The 18,520-nt window shown below is 47.6% G+C and overlaps 1 protein-coding gene across 1 annotated transcript in view; it reads right to left on the bottom strand.

Moving 5' to 3' along the window:
• ROCK1 (Rho associated coiled-coil containing protein kinase 1) overlaps positions 1-18,520 on the bottom strand; it is a 2,099,493-nt gene that overhangs the window by 295,279 nt on the left and 1,785,694 nt on the right. Inside the window, exon 28 of the mRNA XM_078687444.1 lies at positions 11,237-11,307. Coding sequence (XP_078543570.1) covers positions 11,237-11,307 — 71 coding nt within the window. The remainder of the gene's footprint in view (positions 1-11,236; positions 11,308-18,520) is intronic.

The following is an 18,520-nucleotide window of genomic DNA, read 5'->3' as shown; positions in this document are numbered from 1 at the left end:
AGCGGCAGCCGCACCCTCACTAAGCAGAAGGAGGGGTAATATGAAAGGAGGCCATCAGCCATTGTACCATGGACCTCCACCGGAAGCCCCAGGTACAGGCAAGACTAAAGTAGACTATAGCCATTGTACCAGGGACCTCCATCGGAAGCCCCAGGTACAGCAATACAAAATGAGGCCAGCAGCCGATCTACCAGGGACCTCCAGTGGAAGCCCCTGGTACAGGTAAAACAAAGGGAAGGAGGTCAGCAGCCAATGTACCAGGGAGCTCCACCGGAAGCCCCAGGTACAGGCATTACAAAAGGAGACCATTAGCCAATGTACAAGGGACCTCCAAAGGAAGCCCCAGGGACAGGCAATAGGAAAAGAGAGCAGCAGTCAATGTACCAGGGACCTCCACAGGAAGCCCCAGGTACATACAACGCAAAAGGAGGCCAGAGCTAGTGTACCAGGGATCCCCCCCCCGAAAACCTCCGGTACAGGCAACACAGGGGAGTACCAAGGAAGAAGAGCAACCCAGAGCCTCCAAGGAGAAGAGCAGAAACTAGGGCAAGAGCCCTCCACCGGGAATACACCCAGTGAAGAGGGCGGCCGAACTCATCAGAGCTGGATGTCAACAGGCCAGACCGAACAGCGCCTCAGTAATAAGGCGGGTGGAAGAGAAAAACATAGTCCTATAAAGCTCCCGAAAAACCAGAAGCAGGGGCATTAGACCTTACTCCAAGGTCCTTGGCCGTGGACCTGAAAAACCGCCGAGCACCGCTGGGTGCCAACCAGCCAGAAAACAAGAGGAGAAACAAGTAGGACGAACCAAGTGGTCAACACAGGAATATAACCCTTCTGGACACCAGACAGAAGACCAGGCCAACAGCAAACCAGAGGCAGAAGCACCGCACAACGCCGCAGCTGCCCAAGAAAACGCACCAGTGGCATACAGCAACACCAGGAAGGGCACGAAACCCGCAAGGGGAAGTCCACCCCTTCCCAGTGTAAGACAGGGCTACCCAATAGATACAAATACCCCACATAGTGTAGGACACGGCCCAAGAAGTATGGGAACCACTCTCAGGGAAGAAATCCCGCATTAGTGAACAAATTAGAAACCTTGTGGCAAAAACCACAGAAGGCTAAGTAAGCAGCCAAAAAGAACACTCTTGCCAACGGAGGCTGAACCAGGAGCCAACTAAAGAGGTAGGCCAACTCAGGGCCCAGAGTGCACAGTATCCCTCACAGAAAGTGTAACGTTCACCCCACACCAGATTTCAGGAGCAGTGGGATATCACTTCCCACTAGGACCCGGAGGATCAACAAACCACCTACTGAGGAGGAGGAAGACGGAGCCCGGCAAGAAGATGCTGAATGGTGGAGTCTGCATGAGTATTAAACAGCAGGACCCGTCAAAAGGGAGGTCGACCAGATGCTCTCTAATATTTTCAGGAAAAACAGTATCGCGTAGCCAAGCATGGCGACAGAGAAACCACAGAAGTGGCCATTGCTCGGCCTATAGCATCGGCAACATCCAAAGCCACATGAAGAATTAACGCGGCCAACGCTCTACCATCCAACACATGGGTCCGCAGATCAGCACGGGCACCCTCATGAGAGTCATGAGAAAGAAGGGAACCCACAGAATCCCACAGGCTAGAAGTAGCCCTGGTCAACACACACCAAGTGTTAAGCGCTCTCAAGGAACCACTGGAAGAAGCGAAGACATTACGTCCCCTTGAATCTAACCACCAGGCCTCCCGAGACTGGGAGAACACCACCACAGGCAAAAACGGAGAGGCATTACGCAGTTGAGCTCCTTGAGTAGAAGGGTGGAAAGACAGACAAACTGGGTCGTGCGGAGCAGGACGATGGCAGTGCAGTAGTGCCTGAGGCACCAGATCGGCCGTGGCAGGGCGCCCCCAAAAGAGAATTATGGAGTGATGCTTCAAAAGGAAGATACAACTCTCGTCCCCCAGAGCCCCGGTGGAGAATCTCCAAGAGGTTGTCTGTAGGAAATGTAGTGACAGGTTCACCCGTCCTCAGAATACCAGCAGCCGTGGAAATAGCCTGAACGAAGGCAACACTGGCCACAGTGGGGTGCCCCGGAGGTGAAAGCAATTCCTCCGTGGGCGATAGTTGCAGACTGAGCCGCCCATCCCCAAGTCCAGGGGGAAGCGGCCAGCCCCGGCAGAGAGGAGGATCCACAGAGGAATGAGGGACCTGAGGGGCCTCAGGGGAAGGTAGAGAGGCCGGTGGAGTTGCCAGTTGTGAGCCACGGAAAGAAGGGTTCGAGGATTTTGGCCGTGGGGACGGCGAAGAGCCTTCCCTGGAAGATGCTGGTGAAAAGGCATCTACACAGCGCCCGTCTCCGGGGAGGAACACACCAACAGATGACAGACCTCAGGAGATGAAGGGAACTCAGGAGATGGATCCAGAACCCGGTGCTGGCGCGGCTCCGTGGAGTCCGCCATCGGCGCCTGATCAGCGTCAGGTGCCGCCGGAGTGGGCACTCGTGGCACTGGCCCGACTCCTGCCACCACGTGCTCACCATGAGGGTGGGGCGGGGTCGACGCCAGAATGGCGAGGGATTGGCGCCGAAACGGTGCTGGCTCAGCTTCAGACGGAGCAGCCGTCTGCGCCGAGGACCGAGGGGGACTCTGGAAAGCACCCCAGATCCCCGCCTCTACCCGTGACTCCACCGGAACCGGGGAGGAGGGCCCCTGGCGCCGGCACGACCTCTGGTGAGGCAGCTGCCTGCTCAGAGGACCGAGGGGGACCCGGGGATAAGCCCGGAGTCCCGGCGATCACCTGCGACGCGAAAGGGAGCCCCGTAGGGATTTGCGGCGAGACAGGGACTCTAGGCGCTGATGAGGGGAGCCCCGACACCCCGACGATACCACTCTCCTACAACCTGAGCCGAAACCTTGGGCGCAGGAGCCGCCGGCGACTCTGCGGAAGTCCCTGCGTGAGGCAAGGGATCTGCAGAAGTCTTAGAAGGTGGAGAAAGGGCCAAAGAAGCCTGCAGAGCCGCAGCGTAGGCGGTCATTTGGGCCCTAGTCGCCTCAGCGCCGGGGAACGGTGGTTAGGGAAGCGACAGGCGGGGGTGCACGTCCCGGGGGGAGACGGAGCCCGCCGCGGGAGGACATGGCCTCGGAGACAAACTGAAGGACCTACCAGCCGGTGAGCCACGCCCAAGGGGCCGCGGCCAAAGACTATGTGGCAGACGAAACCTGTGGTTCCTTGCTTCCGAGGTGGAAGACAGACGATGAGAGGACACCGACCTGGATAAGTGTGCCGACAGCAACTTCATTCGGCGCTCCCGCCGTGACTTAGGCTTAAGGTGCTGGCAGGGGTTGCAGCTCTCAAATTGGGTGAGGGTCCGTCACCGACATGGGACGTGCACAAGAGGGACACGTCTTGAAGCCTGAATGCATTCGACCACTGTTCCACTGAACGGCAAGCGTGAAAAAGGGATAGAAGGCCTGAAAACAGGCCAGGGCTCAACCGGATCCGTGTTGCACGCGGAAAAGAGAAAAAACTGACGTAGGCGCGCCGGGGTGAGACTTATGTATCCTCGCTGATGTCACAAACACGGACGTCAGGGCGGAGTTATGTGGTGCCGACCCCCTGGCGCGCAGGGATGCTGTGGCAGAAAAGTTTTCCGGATCCAGTCTCACGCCTTGGGATAATTCTACGTTAAGGAATCTGCGGCTAGTAGTCTCTATCAGATAATTAATTCATGAAAGTAGACCACAGACTCTCTATCCATAAAAAAAAAAAAAAAAAAAAAAAAAAAAAAAAATCGCTATTTGTACAAGTATACATTTTTTTCTTATCAGTATTGCATAATTACGCACCAATATTTTATCTCACCACTTGAATTCTTTAAATAAAACATTGATTATGAGGAATGGCATAAAGGCAATTTTGTTTATGATAAACGGCACAAATGCAGTTTTTCATTATTATTGAATTTGTACAAAGTCCACTTCCATTTCTGTGCCAATGCTCATAAGTGAATGATAATTAATAAATAATCACAAGCTCAATCCCACTAAAATCCCTGCAATAATAAGGTTATTAAAGTGACTAGTGCTTAACTTATTACGGATATGTGTACAATATAGAATCTAAAATGAAATTTCATTTATACCCTTGATGGGACAAGCAACTGCATGTACCTTATTCAAAAATATTTTTTATATAGTTTGTAATTCCTACAATGATTCAGACAATCAACTGATTGTTGTATGGTACCATGACCATCTCTTTTGTAACATAGCATGTAAAATCTTATGTGCAAATAACAACCTATGAAGAAAGTGACTACGTGCTAGCAAATCATCCCCTGCCAGGGTTTTGCCTAATAAAGTACCTAATACATATAGAGCTTGTGATATACTATTTAACTAACTGAATTCAGCTTCAGATTATACCTAACATGGTGTTTTATTGGCTCATCTGAGGTGTCTGATAAAGTGCAACTAGTTAGTACATGCTTAAGCTTTCTGACTCAGATATATTAGATACAAAATATATCCACTAAACGTTGTCATAAATACTCGTAAGAACCAGAAAACCTTAATGAGCATGTGCGAGACTAATGACCTGAGAGAATACACTATATTTGTTAGAGGTATGTGTGCAAATCCTCACTTGTATTCAGACCTCCTGGGTAATTAGTATCCAACTCTAGGATATATTATGTTTCCAACCACTAAGTCTTTCTTCTCGGTTACCTCCTCTTTTATGAACAGGGACTGTATTGATTATAAAATATTTAAAACAATTGAGGTCACTATTGCTGAATTGCCTGAAGTGTCTTGCCACCGGATAACTAGGATCTTTATTTATTATTGCCCTAATATGTTGCAGGATCCTCTTATGTGCTTGCAGTATGGTACTACCTACATACTCAAGCCGCAACTGCATTTCAGTATGTATACCACATGATCTGTTTTACATCTTAGGTGTTTGTCAATCACCTGCATCTTATTACTAAATGCCAACTGGAAAGAGGTTTTATTAATGTCATTTTACAAGCTTTACAACTTATGCATTTTAAAAAATCCGTTCCTTGCAGTGAGCTATGTCCCTGTTTGTATGTCCTCCGGGCTACTTTTCACTAAGGCATTACCCATCAATGTTGTCTTCCTGTAGGTGATTGTTGGGATTTTAGGTAATAAATTGCCTATCACTGGATCATCTAAAATTAGTGACCAATTGCTCTTAATTATACCTCTTAGTTGTTTTTCCTGCTTAGTGTATGATAAAATAAGTCTAGTTTACTCAAACACTTGATCACTATGTGCATTATCTCCCATGCATCTTTGTTTCCTATTGCTATGCACGAAGTCAAGGATATATATATATATATATATAAATATATATATATATATATATACACAAATTCCGAGTGGCCTTTTTCAAAAGGGGTTCCTGGTCTGTTTGGCTTTAAAGGAGGCCGTCCCGGTCGCAGGAAAGGCCCACCACTCATTAGCGGGTCTCAGCTGGCACTTCACTAGTGTCTTAGCGACAAGAATGGGAGGAGAGTGAACGCGATTCCAGGGTGGCGCACACTCTCACACGGTTGGCTCCAACAAAGCAAGGTGTTCGACGGCAGTTTTCCATCTCTAGCCACTTTGGATTTTAACTGTGTTTACTTGGTATTAGGCGAACCCGCATGGGAGGCCGCTCTTTTAGACGCTTGGCGCCTCAGTTGTGGAATGCTCTACCGGTCTCTCTGAGAAAGACTGTCAACCTGTTAGCCTTTAGAAAAGATCTTAAGTCCCGGCTTTTTGTTCAGTAGTGTTTGGCATCTATCGCCTGCTCTTGGTCTGCATTGGGTTCGAATCGCCGGGACACTCTTCGGAGTAGCTGAGCGCTATACAAAACACGCTATAACATAACATAACAAATGTATTGCGAGCCCACTTGGGTAAAACTTATTCGTGCACTTCAACATCCAGAAGGCCCTGTTCACGGCCACGCCCCTTCAGGGGCAGGTGTTTCACATATAAATCGAGAACAGGAGCGATTTCATTTCAACACATCATACGCCACAGAAAAATGGTGACTCCCGAAACACGTCTGGTGATATCACTGCTATAGATGAGGTTTCCTGTTTGTCTGCCACTGTTTGTCTGCCACCAGCATGCTGCCAATAAACTAGGTGCTTTTTTGAACTTTCAAGTGGCCTTTTTTTAATGGGTTGCTGGTCTGTTTGGATATATACATGTACACACACACACATACACACACACATACATATATATACATACATATACACATATACATACACACATATACATATATACACATATACACATATACACATATATACACACACACATATATATATATATATATATATACACACTGTGTGCTCAAAGTTTGCCCGTAGCAATAAACACGCACTCCAGCTTCAGTGTGTCACAAAGTCTTTATCAGGTATGAACACCGTGTCCTGGTGCTGATGAAATAAACAGCCGTTCCGTCGAGTCTTCGCCTTACGCGTTTCGAAGGAAAACACCTTCTTCCGCAGAGGCTCCTTGACGGGAGCGGTAATGTGCTCTAACTGGTCACAGCTCAAAAATAGTGCATAGTTCCACGCCCTGTATGGGCTGCTTAAATAAGACTGAGGGGCATTATGGGAGCTGTAGTTTCGGTTGCCATTGACGGCACTGTATACTGTTTCCCAAAAGTTTGCAAACTCATAAATGAGCCTCAGCAGCAGGACGCCGTCCCCAATCCTCCGCTGAAGCTTTCACTTTCCAGTCCTGTTGAATACCGGGCTGGTGACCCCCTGTTATCCTCGGGATGGTGCGTGTTTGGCAGCAGGGCCTGCCGCCTGAAAATTGTGTGCTCAAAGTTTGCCCGTAGCAATAAACACGCACTCCAGCTTCAGTGTGACACAAAGTCTTTATCAGGTATGAAAAGCGTGTCCTGGTGCTGATGAAATAAACAGCCGTTCCATCGAGTCTTCGCCTTACGCGTTTCGAAGGAAAACACCTTCTTCCTCAGAGGCTCCTTGACGGGAGCGGTAATGTGCTCTAACCGGTCACAGTTCAAAAATAGTACACACATATATACACACATATATACACACACATATATACACACACACATATATACATATATATATATATATATACACACACACACATATACATATATATATATACACACATATATACATATATATATATATATACACACATATATATACACACACATATATACATATATACACACACATATATACACACACATATATACATATATACACACACATATATACACACATATATATATACCACACCTTTTAAGCCACAACCAGTATGTATCAACAAAAGAATCAACTGTAAAACGGATCATGTCGTGTACGTATTGGAGTGTTCTTGTGCATTGAGATATGAAGGCAGCACTAAACTGCCGGTGCACAAAAGAATCCTCCAACACATACGGGCAATCTCTAACAAAGATCAGGCATATCCTGTGGCGAGGCGTTTCGAGGTAGCGCATGCAAGTAATCCAATACTTATCAGTTACTTGGCAATTGATTGTGTACCGCTATTAGGGAGAGGAGGTAATCGTGAAGGTGTCCTTTGCCTCTTGGAAACACGATATATACTGGAACTAAATACCAAGTTCCCATTAGGGCTTAATGCGAGCGAATAATTACATACATGCCTTTAATACAAACACAATAGGTCTGCCTCTTGATTTTAGTGGGTTGCTGTTACATCCATGTTCAAACTCTATAATATTTTTGTCATCATGATAACGCTGAGCAATTCAAGACCTCTATTATATGAAAAGCAAATAGTTTTAACTATGTATTTTATAATTGTTTTGGGTCTAGGTACACGTAATTTTATCACTTTCTCACACTATTTATTCACATACCTGTATAGTTTTCTCACCGGCTGGTTTAGAGATTATATATGGGTTGGTTCGTCTTTCTGGAAAAATCAGCGGTACATACAAGAACATCTGTATAGGCCCACATGGGCTTTAATTTTTTAGGAGGAAATGTTGATTTCCCCTCTTTTCTGACTAATGGTGGACAGACTGTGTATTTGCACTGTATTTGCTATTTTGCACTTTACATTGATGAATTGTTAAGGATATTTGGGGTTCACATATTTGATTTACACCACTATGGTATTTATTCTGGCATTTTTTTGCATTTTTACATTTTATCTAATGTTTTTATAAATTTTAAATGCCTTAGTTTTTTCCTCATTAATTGCATTTTATATTTATATACAGTTATTTATATATATATATATATATATATATATATATATATATATATATATATCCATGTCCTTGTTGCATGTAACCTTGCATTTATGCAGTAATTTTTGCACAGATTACATACTTAAATCTGTTTACTCAAGCATTTTGCTGGTATTACAAAAGTATGTCTTCCCTATCTATTCCTGTACAGATCAGCTGACCGTTTATTGACTGCACTAGCACTTTAAATGTTCTTTTCCACTTACGCAACGTGTCATGTGATCAAGGCCCAGGTGGGGCTGAAACGCGTCGTGGCGGCGATGCTGGGTGTTTCAAAATAAAATAATTGGCACAAAGAACTTTGGGTCTCTCAATGAAGAGACAGAACCGGCACTCCGTGGGTTTTCACTCTGGTTTATTTTAATAGAGTGTTGCAATCATCTACGCGTTTTGGCTGCTGCGCGTATACATACATACACAAAGTTTTCAAAAGGTACAGTGATTATAAGGGAGTCGTGTCCAGAAGTTCTAGTGGAAGACATCCAACCGGAAAGTCCGGAGAATGGGGCCCGGAGGTGCCCTAAAACAAGGTGAAGAATAGAGTTATAAACCATTAAAACTCCCCAAGAGGCATTAGCTAGTGATGGCAGCAAGCTCCACTCAAAGATAAAGAGAGGTCTGGGTCTGAAGACTCCTTTAAATAAATATATTTACTTTTACTGTAGCAATAGAGATAGGGAACTCATGCCGGTATTATAGTTGCAAATTGGGGTAGTCTCCTACATCAAGAAGTCCTAAGGGCAGACTCGCCAGTGGTATTCAAATGGTCCCATGGGGGCTTGCGAAGTCAACCAGAGGGAACCGCTGCGTTCCTAAAAAATCACCATTACAGCGTGTAAGAACTGCACCCTGCACCTCAAACACCAGGGTAATCGACGTGGGAGCTGGAGTCAGGAATGGCATAAAAGCCAGGGAGTACAGGGGAACAGGCATGGGAGGCGGTGGTGCTGCTGTTGCATGGCCTCTTTGTGGAGTGAAGTCCCCTAACTCCACGTCTGAGGAGAACGCCACTGGAGTAATTAATTGAGGTGACCTATCTCAAGACCACAACTGATTACTAGGTGAACCCTTCTCTCTTCTCTTATGTTTCCTGCACTCCATCAATATGATGGCTTGGTCCATAGTATCAGTGGTTAGCTTACATTGTCAAGCCAGCATAAGTTCAAAAGGCTTTTTGGGAGATGTCGAGGTGGCTTTGGTGGACATACGCTTTAATGGCAAGCAGCTCTTCGAGGAGAAGGCTGATTCTCATGATCTGAGGATTCTGCAGGAAGTATCCTTCGATCTTTGTTTATTATAGCCCTACCACCAGCACACAAGCAAAAAACCTCAGAATCATCATAAACATCAAGGTGGAAATGTCCTCCCAATTCAACGCCACTGCCAAGGAGGGTCCTGAAAAAGATTTTTTAGGGCAATTCAAAAAACCTCCTCTCTCAATTGCACAAATGCCACGCATAGGCAAAAACAGAGCAGGAGACTATGCTTTCTCATTCATTGCTCCTAAGCGTGCAAAGACCTCCCACACCATATTAGAGCCTCCTCACCACTTTTTAAATTCCGAGAGAAGCTGAAGAAGAAAACAAGTTACTTACCTGTAACTTTGGTTCCACAGTATTGGTAACTTTCATAGATTCCCATGCTTTTGTATCATTCACCGTCGTCGGAATGGGAGTCTCGGTAAGTAAGCGCATCAAAGCCAGCACCACACACATGCTATGAGTCAGGACATCCCCTCACCGGTGATAACAAAACCTACTGTAGGATTTTAGTTATTTACCATCAATACTATTTAGCTTGGTGTCCACTGTACACCATTCTTTCCATATGCTTGGAAGTACTACTGATACATTGGACTATGGTTTTTCTAAACTCGATTTTAAAACTGGCGGAAATGATAATCTGTCCGTCTAAAGGTTTTTGTTTCCAATTGTAGTCTTTATCTTATTGGTCACTGGGAATTTACGTCCAAAGCGTTACTAGATGGATTAAAAATAATTATATTGATCCTTTGGGACCCTAGTGTTTAAAATATGCGAAGCTGCAAAACCACAGTCACTGTGAATTACCATGAACAAAGCATGGTAATCAGTATGGGTCCAATGATGGTAATGGAAAGAAGTACCTCCCCTTTCCCCCCCTTTCCCTCACTGAAGTGTAATTTCTGAGAAGGCACTGAAGTAGAGGTGGATGCCTGGTGAAGCCAAAGGGACTTCTTAACATTTGCTGAGGCTGGGGAATGAGATGCTTCTTTCTACTAAAGCTCCTACTCTTGGCTTGCTAAGTGGAACCTCAGCAAGAGAAGACACGTACAGGAGTGTTTGAGGTAAAGGATTCTCTTCCATACTTAAGTATGATGGTGGTCTTACCAGTACAACTGCATAGCAGTAGCCTACCTGCTTTACACTGCTGGAGATCCTTGATGGTCAAGGGGTCTACCCCCTCAAACGAGAGGTTAATTATTTTCTCCTGGGCCTCCAGCTTGGTATTTGAAGCCTTAGGCTGAAGCTGCTGGTGTAGTGCAAGACTGATGTCTCACGTCATGCCAGCAGTAACAATGAAGAACTTTCCCAAGTTGAGCAAAAACATTTACTCTCACTGGGTTGAGTGTTGGGAGTAAAGGGTCTGTGCAGGTCAAGACCCAGCTACTTTAGTCAGGATATACAGCCAAATCTGAATTGTCTGCTTGGAATTCACCTTCCATGAGGCAGAAAATCAAATTTGGGGTGGATATGGAGACAACCAAGTCCTTAGGTGATGGACTAGCACGTCTGGCTTGGGTGCTCCCAACCTGTGATCGTGCTGAGGAATCCAGAAAAAAGATGATGCTCTTTCAGAATCTGGATTAGCATGGATAAAGTCTAGGCTGCATCTTCTGGGCATAAGCTTGCATGTTTAATTCCCAAAAGTTATAGAGTAATTTTGGAAAAAAATAAATTGCCTGTACCTGCTTTTTCCAACCATGGCGTTTTATATTTCCCTTGTTTGGTATTGAAAGCCAACCTTCAACTCTGGATTCTAGTTTAAAAAAAACAAACACACATAAGTTATCAGCTATTTCATAGTATAATACAAAGGAAAAATTCAAATTATGGTTTCATGCTGTAACAAGCAGAACAGAAGACAACAGCCAAACGGGTGTTCTGCAATCCTTCCAATCCATGCAATATCACACATTTAAGGACCATAAATACACAATCAGCATGGCATACCAAAAATAAATAAATAAATATAGAGCAAGCAGGTTTCTTTGCTTCTAGCATCCATTAAAGTATATATAACATAAAAAACAACTTCAACTTTGTTTTGAAATGCAGCAGACAGATGCAATATAGAAGAATGAAATGGCAGCCTTAACAAAACTATAAGCAAATTAACACATCCAATTTACTCACAGAAGGCAAGGATAGAAGATAAAGAAATTAGGAATGCAGGAAGAATCAACTAGATATAAAGAACAAAAGACAATTTATTCAGATTTCAAGAAACAGATATCTAACGAGTACAAGAAAACACTACTTGTCCAACACCAATATATAACAAACTAGGAACCAGTAACAAAAAAAAACGTTGTATGAAATGTAAAAACAAATATTTACAAGCAAGAAGAGACAATGTTAGTACTTCATCACCAGGACTGTAATATCTGGGGTACAAAAAGGCAAAACAGTATGAATATTCAGACATCAATGCGATATGAGGCGGGGATATTCAACGGGGCAAGTGGTATCATTTTCAGGTACAATCTGAAGCCAATGAGATTGGTGAGGAGAGGAGTCTCAAATTGTGGGTGGTTAACAATAGGGCACAGAGAGCAGGTGAAAAACGTAAGTTTCTAATTCAAGACAATAGTTTTAAAAGGTTTTCTGTATCTGTATCCACTTTTTCTAATAAATAAAATGCTGAATGAAGAATTACTCACCATAACAATGGTTTGAGCTGTGGTACTCATGAGGAGTCGTGATTTGTTTATTATAAATTACCTAGAATATGTTACAGGTGCTCTTTAGCTTAGCAGTTTCTCTTTTACAATCTGGTTGGGAGCAAGCTGAGCGAGTCAACTGCACTACTATGGTGAAAGAATTTTGAACTAAGTCACACTTGCACGGCAGTAACCATCCTCCAATATAAATCGCCACCAATAACTGTGGACTCAGTTTAGGTAGTCTTGCAGGAACCAGTGTTTAAAATTGCCCGCTTGCCAAATCTGGCTGTCAAGGCAGTAAAAAGGGTTTAATGAATGTGCGCACCAATGCCCATATCGCTACCTGGCAGATGTCTTGAACCGGCACCCCCTCCCACCCTTGCCAATGCAAATAGCATATTTTAATGCAGAGGACTATCCACCTATACTGAGTCAGCTTTTGAACAGATTTGCCTTTCATGGTACCAGTTAAAATCCACAAAAAAAACTGATTAGCCACACAATGGTCTTTCGTACAGTCAATGTGGAAACTCAACACTCGTACACCAAGCCATTGGAGTTTTTCCTCCTCTTCTTTTGATGGGTATGGTGGAGTGAAAAAAGAAAGATGATTAAATGACTGACATGTAAGTAAGATACCACCTTTGGCAGTAATGCTATTCGAGTTCACAGTAGCAATTTCTCGGAGGAAAAGTGAAGTAGCAAGGTTGCAGGGAGGGGGCCTGTAGTTCCCTCATGTGGCGAGCAGAACGATGGTGATAAAAAGACGGTCTTGATCCTCTAAACTATCGGGTAGTTGGACAAGCCCTGGACTGGCTTGCCTCCTTTCTGGAGGGAAGAGTACATAGTATGGGTCACTCCATTTTTTTCAAAATCTTGAGTTGTCAGTGAGGGTGCCTCAGGACTCGGCCCAGAGTCCCACATTGTTTAACATGTATCTTAAGGCAATAGCCCAGTTAGCTGAAGCCTCGGGTAAAGGTGATCTCCAATGCTGTCAACACTCCACTGCTGTTCTCCTGTGAAATGCAAGAAGAGATTGCAGGTGATTCCCTCCTGCCTAACAGCTGTATTACAAAGGATGACCACCAATCAAGTAAACTGTAATACAGACACAACCAAAATTCTAATCTTCAGTCATAACTCTCCAGAAACAAGGCAGATCTTCTGGCCTGAAACACACACCCCATTCACCCCCAAGCCCTCAGGAGGAACAGTCAAGAATCTAGGTGTCAAATTTGACAACCGACTAACCTTCCAACCACAAATCAATTTGGGGTGGGCGCATGCTCTGGTCTGCTGCACATTCTAAAAAAGTTTTTGCACTTCCTCTAATTCTCAGTGAGGAAGTTGGTCATCCAAGCACTCATAACTTCGAGGTTGTACTATGGAAATGCCCTGTATTTGGGACTCCCTGACTAATTAACTTCAGGTGGCCGAGAACACAGCAACCTGCTTTCTTCTTAGCCTACTTCCAAGAACACAGATATCCCCTCACCTACATGTCCTCCACTGGTTTCCAATATGGAAGAGGATCCTGTTTAAAGAGCAGGTCCTAGTCCACATAACACTTCATCATACAGCCACGGGCCACCTTAGGGCAAGAATCAGCCTCAATGTCCTCATCAGTCAACAGCCTTCGGGTCCAGGTTCCCCAAGATTCGACGCATCAGAGTTGGGGGAAGGATATTCTCCTATTTGGGGTAGTCTGCATGAAAAAAGCTCCCCATTGAGGTACGCACAATGGACTACATCACGCTGTTCAAAAAAGGCTGAAAGTACAAGTTACTTACCTTCGGTAACGATGTATCTGGTAGTGACGATTCTAGCCACAGATTCCTTCACGTAGAATTATCCCCAGGCGTGAGACTGGATCCGGAAACTTTTTTGCCACAGCATACCTGCACGCCGGGGGCGGGGCGGCACCACGCGACTCCGCCCAAGCGTCGTCTGCCTACATAAAGTCAGCGAGGTCACAAGTAGCTGGCACAAAACTCCCATCCTGAAAAGGAAGGGGAGCCTGTGCCGAGACAGACAGGGACAACAAATCTCCAAGCCACCCCAGCATAGAGGACAACCACCCCCGCAAGGAACAAGGGCAAGGCATGCCCAGATGACCACTGTTCAGAGGGTAGCCGAGGGGCCAGGACCCCTTGCAGCAAAAGGAAGGGAGGGGAGGGAAGGACAGAGATTGAAGACAAACCCCCCAAACCTGGAGTAGCCAGAGCAGCAGGGCACAGGAGCACCGTAACCCCATCCTCCAAAAAATGGAATGAACCGCAACCAGACGGAGCCACCCGTCAAGAGCAAAAGAAGGCACTCACAGGAGAGACAGCCCCCCACCGGGAGGCGAGTACCGAAGACCAACTGAAGGGTCCTCGCGGAACGGGGAGGAAGGGCGGACCCTGAAGGAATCTACAGCTAGAAACGTCTCTACCAGATACATCGTTATCGAAAGTAAGTAACTCGTACATCTGAGACTACTAGCCGCAGATTCTTTCATGTAGAATAGATACCCTAGCAATACCCACGGGGAAGGAGGGTCTGCGAAAGGACCCCACCAGCCTGAACAGAACAGAGGGTCCCACAGGGGACCAGACCTGCGGCTCAGGTAGAACCTCGTCCCAGCCAGGCAAAAGGAACCCTACCAGCAGAACATCAACGACCCCCAGGAGACGTAGGTGGGAGAAAGAGGCTGAAAAGAGCCATACACTCACAACAGAGGAACCAAGGGCAAGGCCAGGAAGGCCGAAGCACCCCACTCCCCTACAAGGCAACATAGCTTCCATCCAATGCCAAGACAGGAAGAGGAGTGGAAGAAGAAGCCTAGAGGGCCCAAGAAAACGAGGGAAAAGAAGGCGAACACACCCAAAATGGAGGGCAACATGCCAGACAGAAAGGCACCGACAGTCAGAAGCCGCCAGAAGCAAGAAGAAAAGTCCGGGGCCCCAGGAAGGCCGGGAAGGCGGCACCTGACAAGGGAGAACACAAAATCATCCCAGCCCTCAGGACAGGAGCATGAAGAAGAGGGAATGCCCGGGCACACTACACTACAAGGGGCCGCGCAGCCGACCTCAAGCAGCAAAGCAACATACATAAACGCCATGGAGAACGGGCACCCGAAGGAGACCAGATCCCCCTAGTAGAGCGCAAGCTATATAACAGCTACCACTACCCCACGTAGGGTACATTAAGTGCCAAGGTATGGGAGCCCTCTTTGGAAGAACTTCCGCAGCAGAGGAAAAACATAAGAGCCACGGGGAAATACGTCCCAGCGGAAGGCTTGATAAGCAGCCCAAGCAAAGCAGAAGGCCTAATCTCAGGGCCAAGTCTGCACAACAACTCCAGCGAAACACGCATATATGTACAACAAAGGGCCGTCCAGCAGCCAATAATGCCAAAGTCCCAAGGGAGGACTCAATGGCCAAAAAACACACTCCACAGGGGAGGAGAAGAGAAGAGGAGGAGAAGAGAAGAGGAGGAGAAGAGAAGAGGAGGAGAAGAGAAGAGGAGGAGAAGAGAAGAGAAGAGAAGAGAAGAGAAGAGAAGAGAAGAGAAGAGAAGAGAAGAGAAGAGGAGGAGAAGAGAAGAGAAGAGGAGAGAAGAGGAGAGAAGAGGAGAGGAGAGGAGAGGAGAGAAGAGGAGAGAAGAGAAGAGGAGAGAAGAGGAGAGAAGAGAAGAGGAGAGAAGAGGAGAGAAGAGGAGAGAAGAGGAGAGAAGAGGAGAGAAGAGAAGAGAAGAGAAGAGAAGAGAAGAGAAGAGGAGGAGGAGGAGGAGGAGGAGGAGGAGGAGGAGGAGGAGGCCTCGCCAAGAACCTCTGGATGGCGGAGTCAGCCGGGGCATGGAACAACAGGCTGCCATTAAACGGAAGGTCAATGAGTCGCTCCCGAATATTCTCGGGGAAAACTCCGTCCCTAAGCCAAGCATGGCGACTGAGGAAGACATGGCCCGGGCCAGCACCTCAGAGATGTCCAGAGCGGAGCGGAGAATAAACGCCGATAGCTCCCTGCCATCCACAGCATGATGCCGTAAGTCCACCTGGAACGTCTCCTGGGAGGCTGTGGATCCCAGAGACTCAGCCGAGTCCTACAAACAAGAGGAGGCCCTAGCCAACACATACACGGTGTTAAGGGCCCGCAGAGCAGTGCTGGTCGAGGCGAACATGTTCTGCCCCCAAGAGTCCAGCCAGCGGGCCTCCCAGGACAGCAGAGTCAACAGTGGTGGCAGGGTGGATCACAAAAGTGGACTGGCCGCAGAGAGGTGGAGGGAAAGGCATGCCGGGTCACGCAGCGCTGGAAGATGCTGGTGCAGAAGGTGCTGAGGCACTGCATCCCCTGAGGCGGGACACCTCCAAGTACCCGTCAGGGAAGAAAGGAGTGAACCCTCACAAGGAAGTAAGATCTCCAAGAGATCGTCCGCCGGAAAGTGAGCAGCCGGGTCACCCATGCGCAGAATGCCCACGGCCGTGGACAGCGCGTGAGCAAAGGCCGTACCCCCCTCCGTAGGGCCCCGCAGTGGAGAAAGCAGCTCCTCCATGGGTGACGGTTGCAAACTAAGGTGGCCGTCCCCTAAGCCAAGCAGGACGGGCAAGGGCCAGACCTGGAAGTCCTAAGGAACCGAAGAATGAGCCGAAACGACGCCGACCCGACCTCCTTCGAGGCAGCCTCCTGCGTGGAGTAACAACAAGGGTCTGGGGAGTGACACACAGCCCTTCGCGGCCCAAAATGTAGTGAAGGTCATCTGGCAACCCATGTGGCAGCGCCAAGGACGATTCAACCTCCGACTCGCCCTCCGACAAGGCAGCCGCCCATGGGGAGGTAGAGGGGCCCGGAGAGGTACGAAGGGTCCCCACCCAGCCTCGACACGGAATGGGACGAGGAGGGTCCACCAACCCCTGTGGCTCGGCACGGTCCAGCCACAGCCGGCACCGTAGCGGCGCTCACCTCGGCCTTAGGCAGGACCACCTTGTCAAAGGACTGAGAGGAGCTCGGGGATGCGACCAGAGCCCTGGCGACCTTCCGCGACCCCACAGGGACTCCCACGGGAGTTTGTAGCAAGGCAGAGGTGCCGTGGTAGGAAGGAGGGACCCCCGAGGGGCCGCACCCCAACAGTACCACATCCTCCAAGCCAGGATCTGAGCCAGTCAACACGGGGGCCGGAGCCGCCGGCATTGCGGCGAAGGGCCGCGCGCAAGGCAAGGGATCCGCTGACACCCCAGGAGGGGAAGGAGGAGGAGATGCCAGCGAGGCCTGCAAAGCCGCCCCATATGTCCCCATCTGGACTCTCGATGCCCCAACACTGGGAAACGGTGGATAGGACGACACGCGGGCCTCATCACCTGCGGAGAGCCCATGCAGGCCGGAAACCAGCCTGTTGGGACAAACTGCGACACTTAACCAACGGGGAGCGATGCTCACGTGACATCGGGGAAGGGCGAGGACGACTACCACGGCCGTATCTGAAGCCGTCCGCCGAAGCTGATCGTTGGGAGTACGTTGACCTGGAGAGAAGCGCCAAGAGTAGTTTCATCCGGCGCTCTCGCCGCGACTTCGGCTTCAAATGTTGGCACGCCTCACAGTCAGTGGTGCCGTGATCCTGCCCCAAACACCACATACAAATGAGGTGAGGGTCTGTCGCCGACATAAGATGCCCACACAACGTGCAAGTCTTGGAGCTCGAAAGCATTCACACACTGTTCCACCAAAGAAGAGACAATGGGGAGAAAAAAGGGCTCCAAACATGCCTGTAGCAAGGACCGGATCCGCGTTGCACACGGAAAAGGAAAAAACTGACGTGTGGGCGCACAGGGATGCTGCGGCAAAAAAAGTTTCCCGGATCCAGTCTCGCGCCTGGGGATAATTCTACGTGAAAGAATCTGCGGCTAGTAGTCTGTATCTGATTCTTGGATTTTTACCCAAAAATAAATGGTCCTCTATAACTTGCAAAGTCACCCACGAGCGGAGCGCTGGGACACTCCTTGGAGTAGCCATGTGGCATACAAATCATTTTTCATTCACACGTCAGTAGCTGTAGTGAGCAAATGTGTATAGGCTTGGATGCTCAGGATATAGGAACATCAGGCAAAGATTCAGGCCCAAATGAGGCATAAGAAATTATTTTGGGGGGAACTGGGGCATTAGATCCTTCAGAAAATGCATCAAACCAGTTAAAGACAGGTGGTTGATCAGGAACCGATCAGATGGTTGATCCGGAACAGATAATATAACAGATAAAAAGGACAGGACCGAAAAGTAATTTCTAACTGTGGCCACTAAAAGGCCATGCTGGCCAGTGACAAAAGAAAACAAC

The sequence above is a fragment of the Lissotriton helveticus genome, chromosome 4_1 (assembly GCF_964261635.1).
Source record: "Lissotriton helveticus chromosome 4_1, aLisHel1.1, whole genome shotgun sequence".
Classification (NCBI taxonomy): Eukaryota; Metazoa; Chordata; class Amphibia; order Caudata; family Salamandridae; genus Lissotriton; species Lissotriton helveticus.
This window is presented reverse-complemented; position numbering and strand designations above follow the sequence as displayed.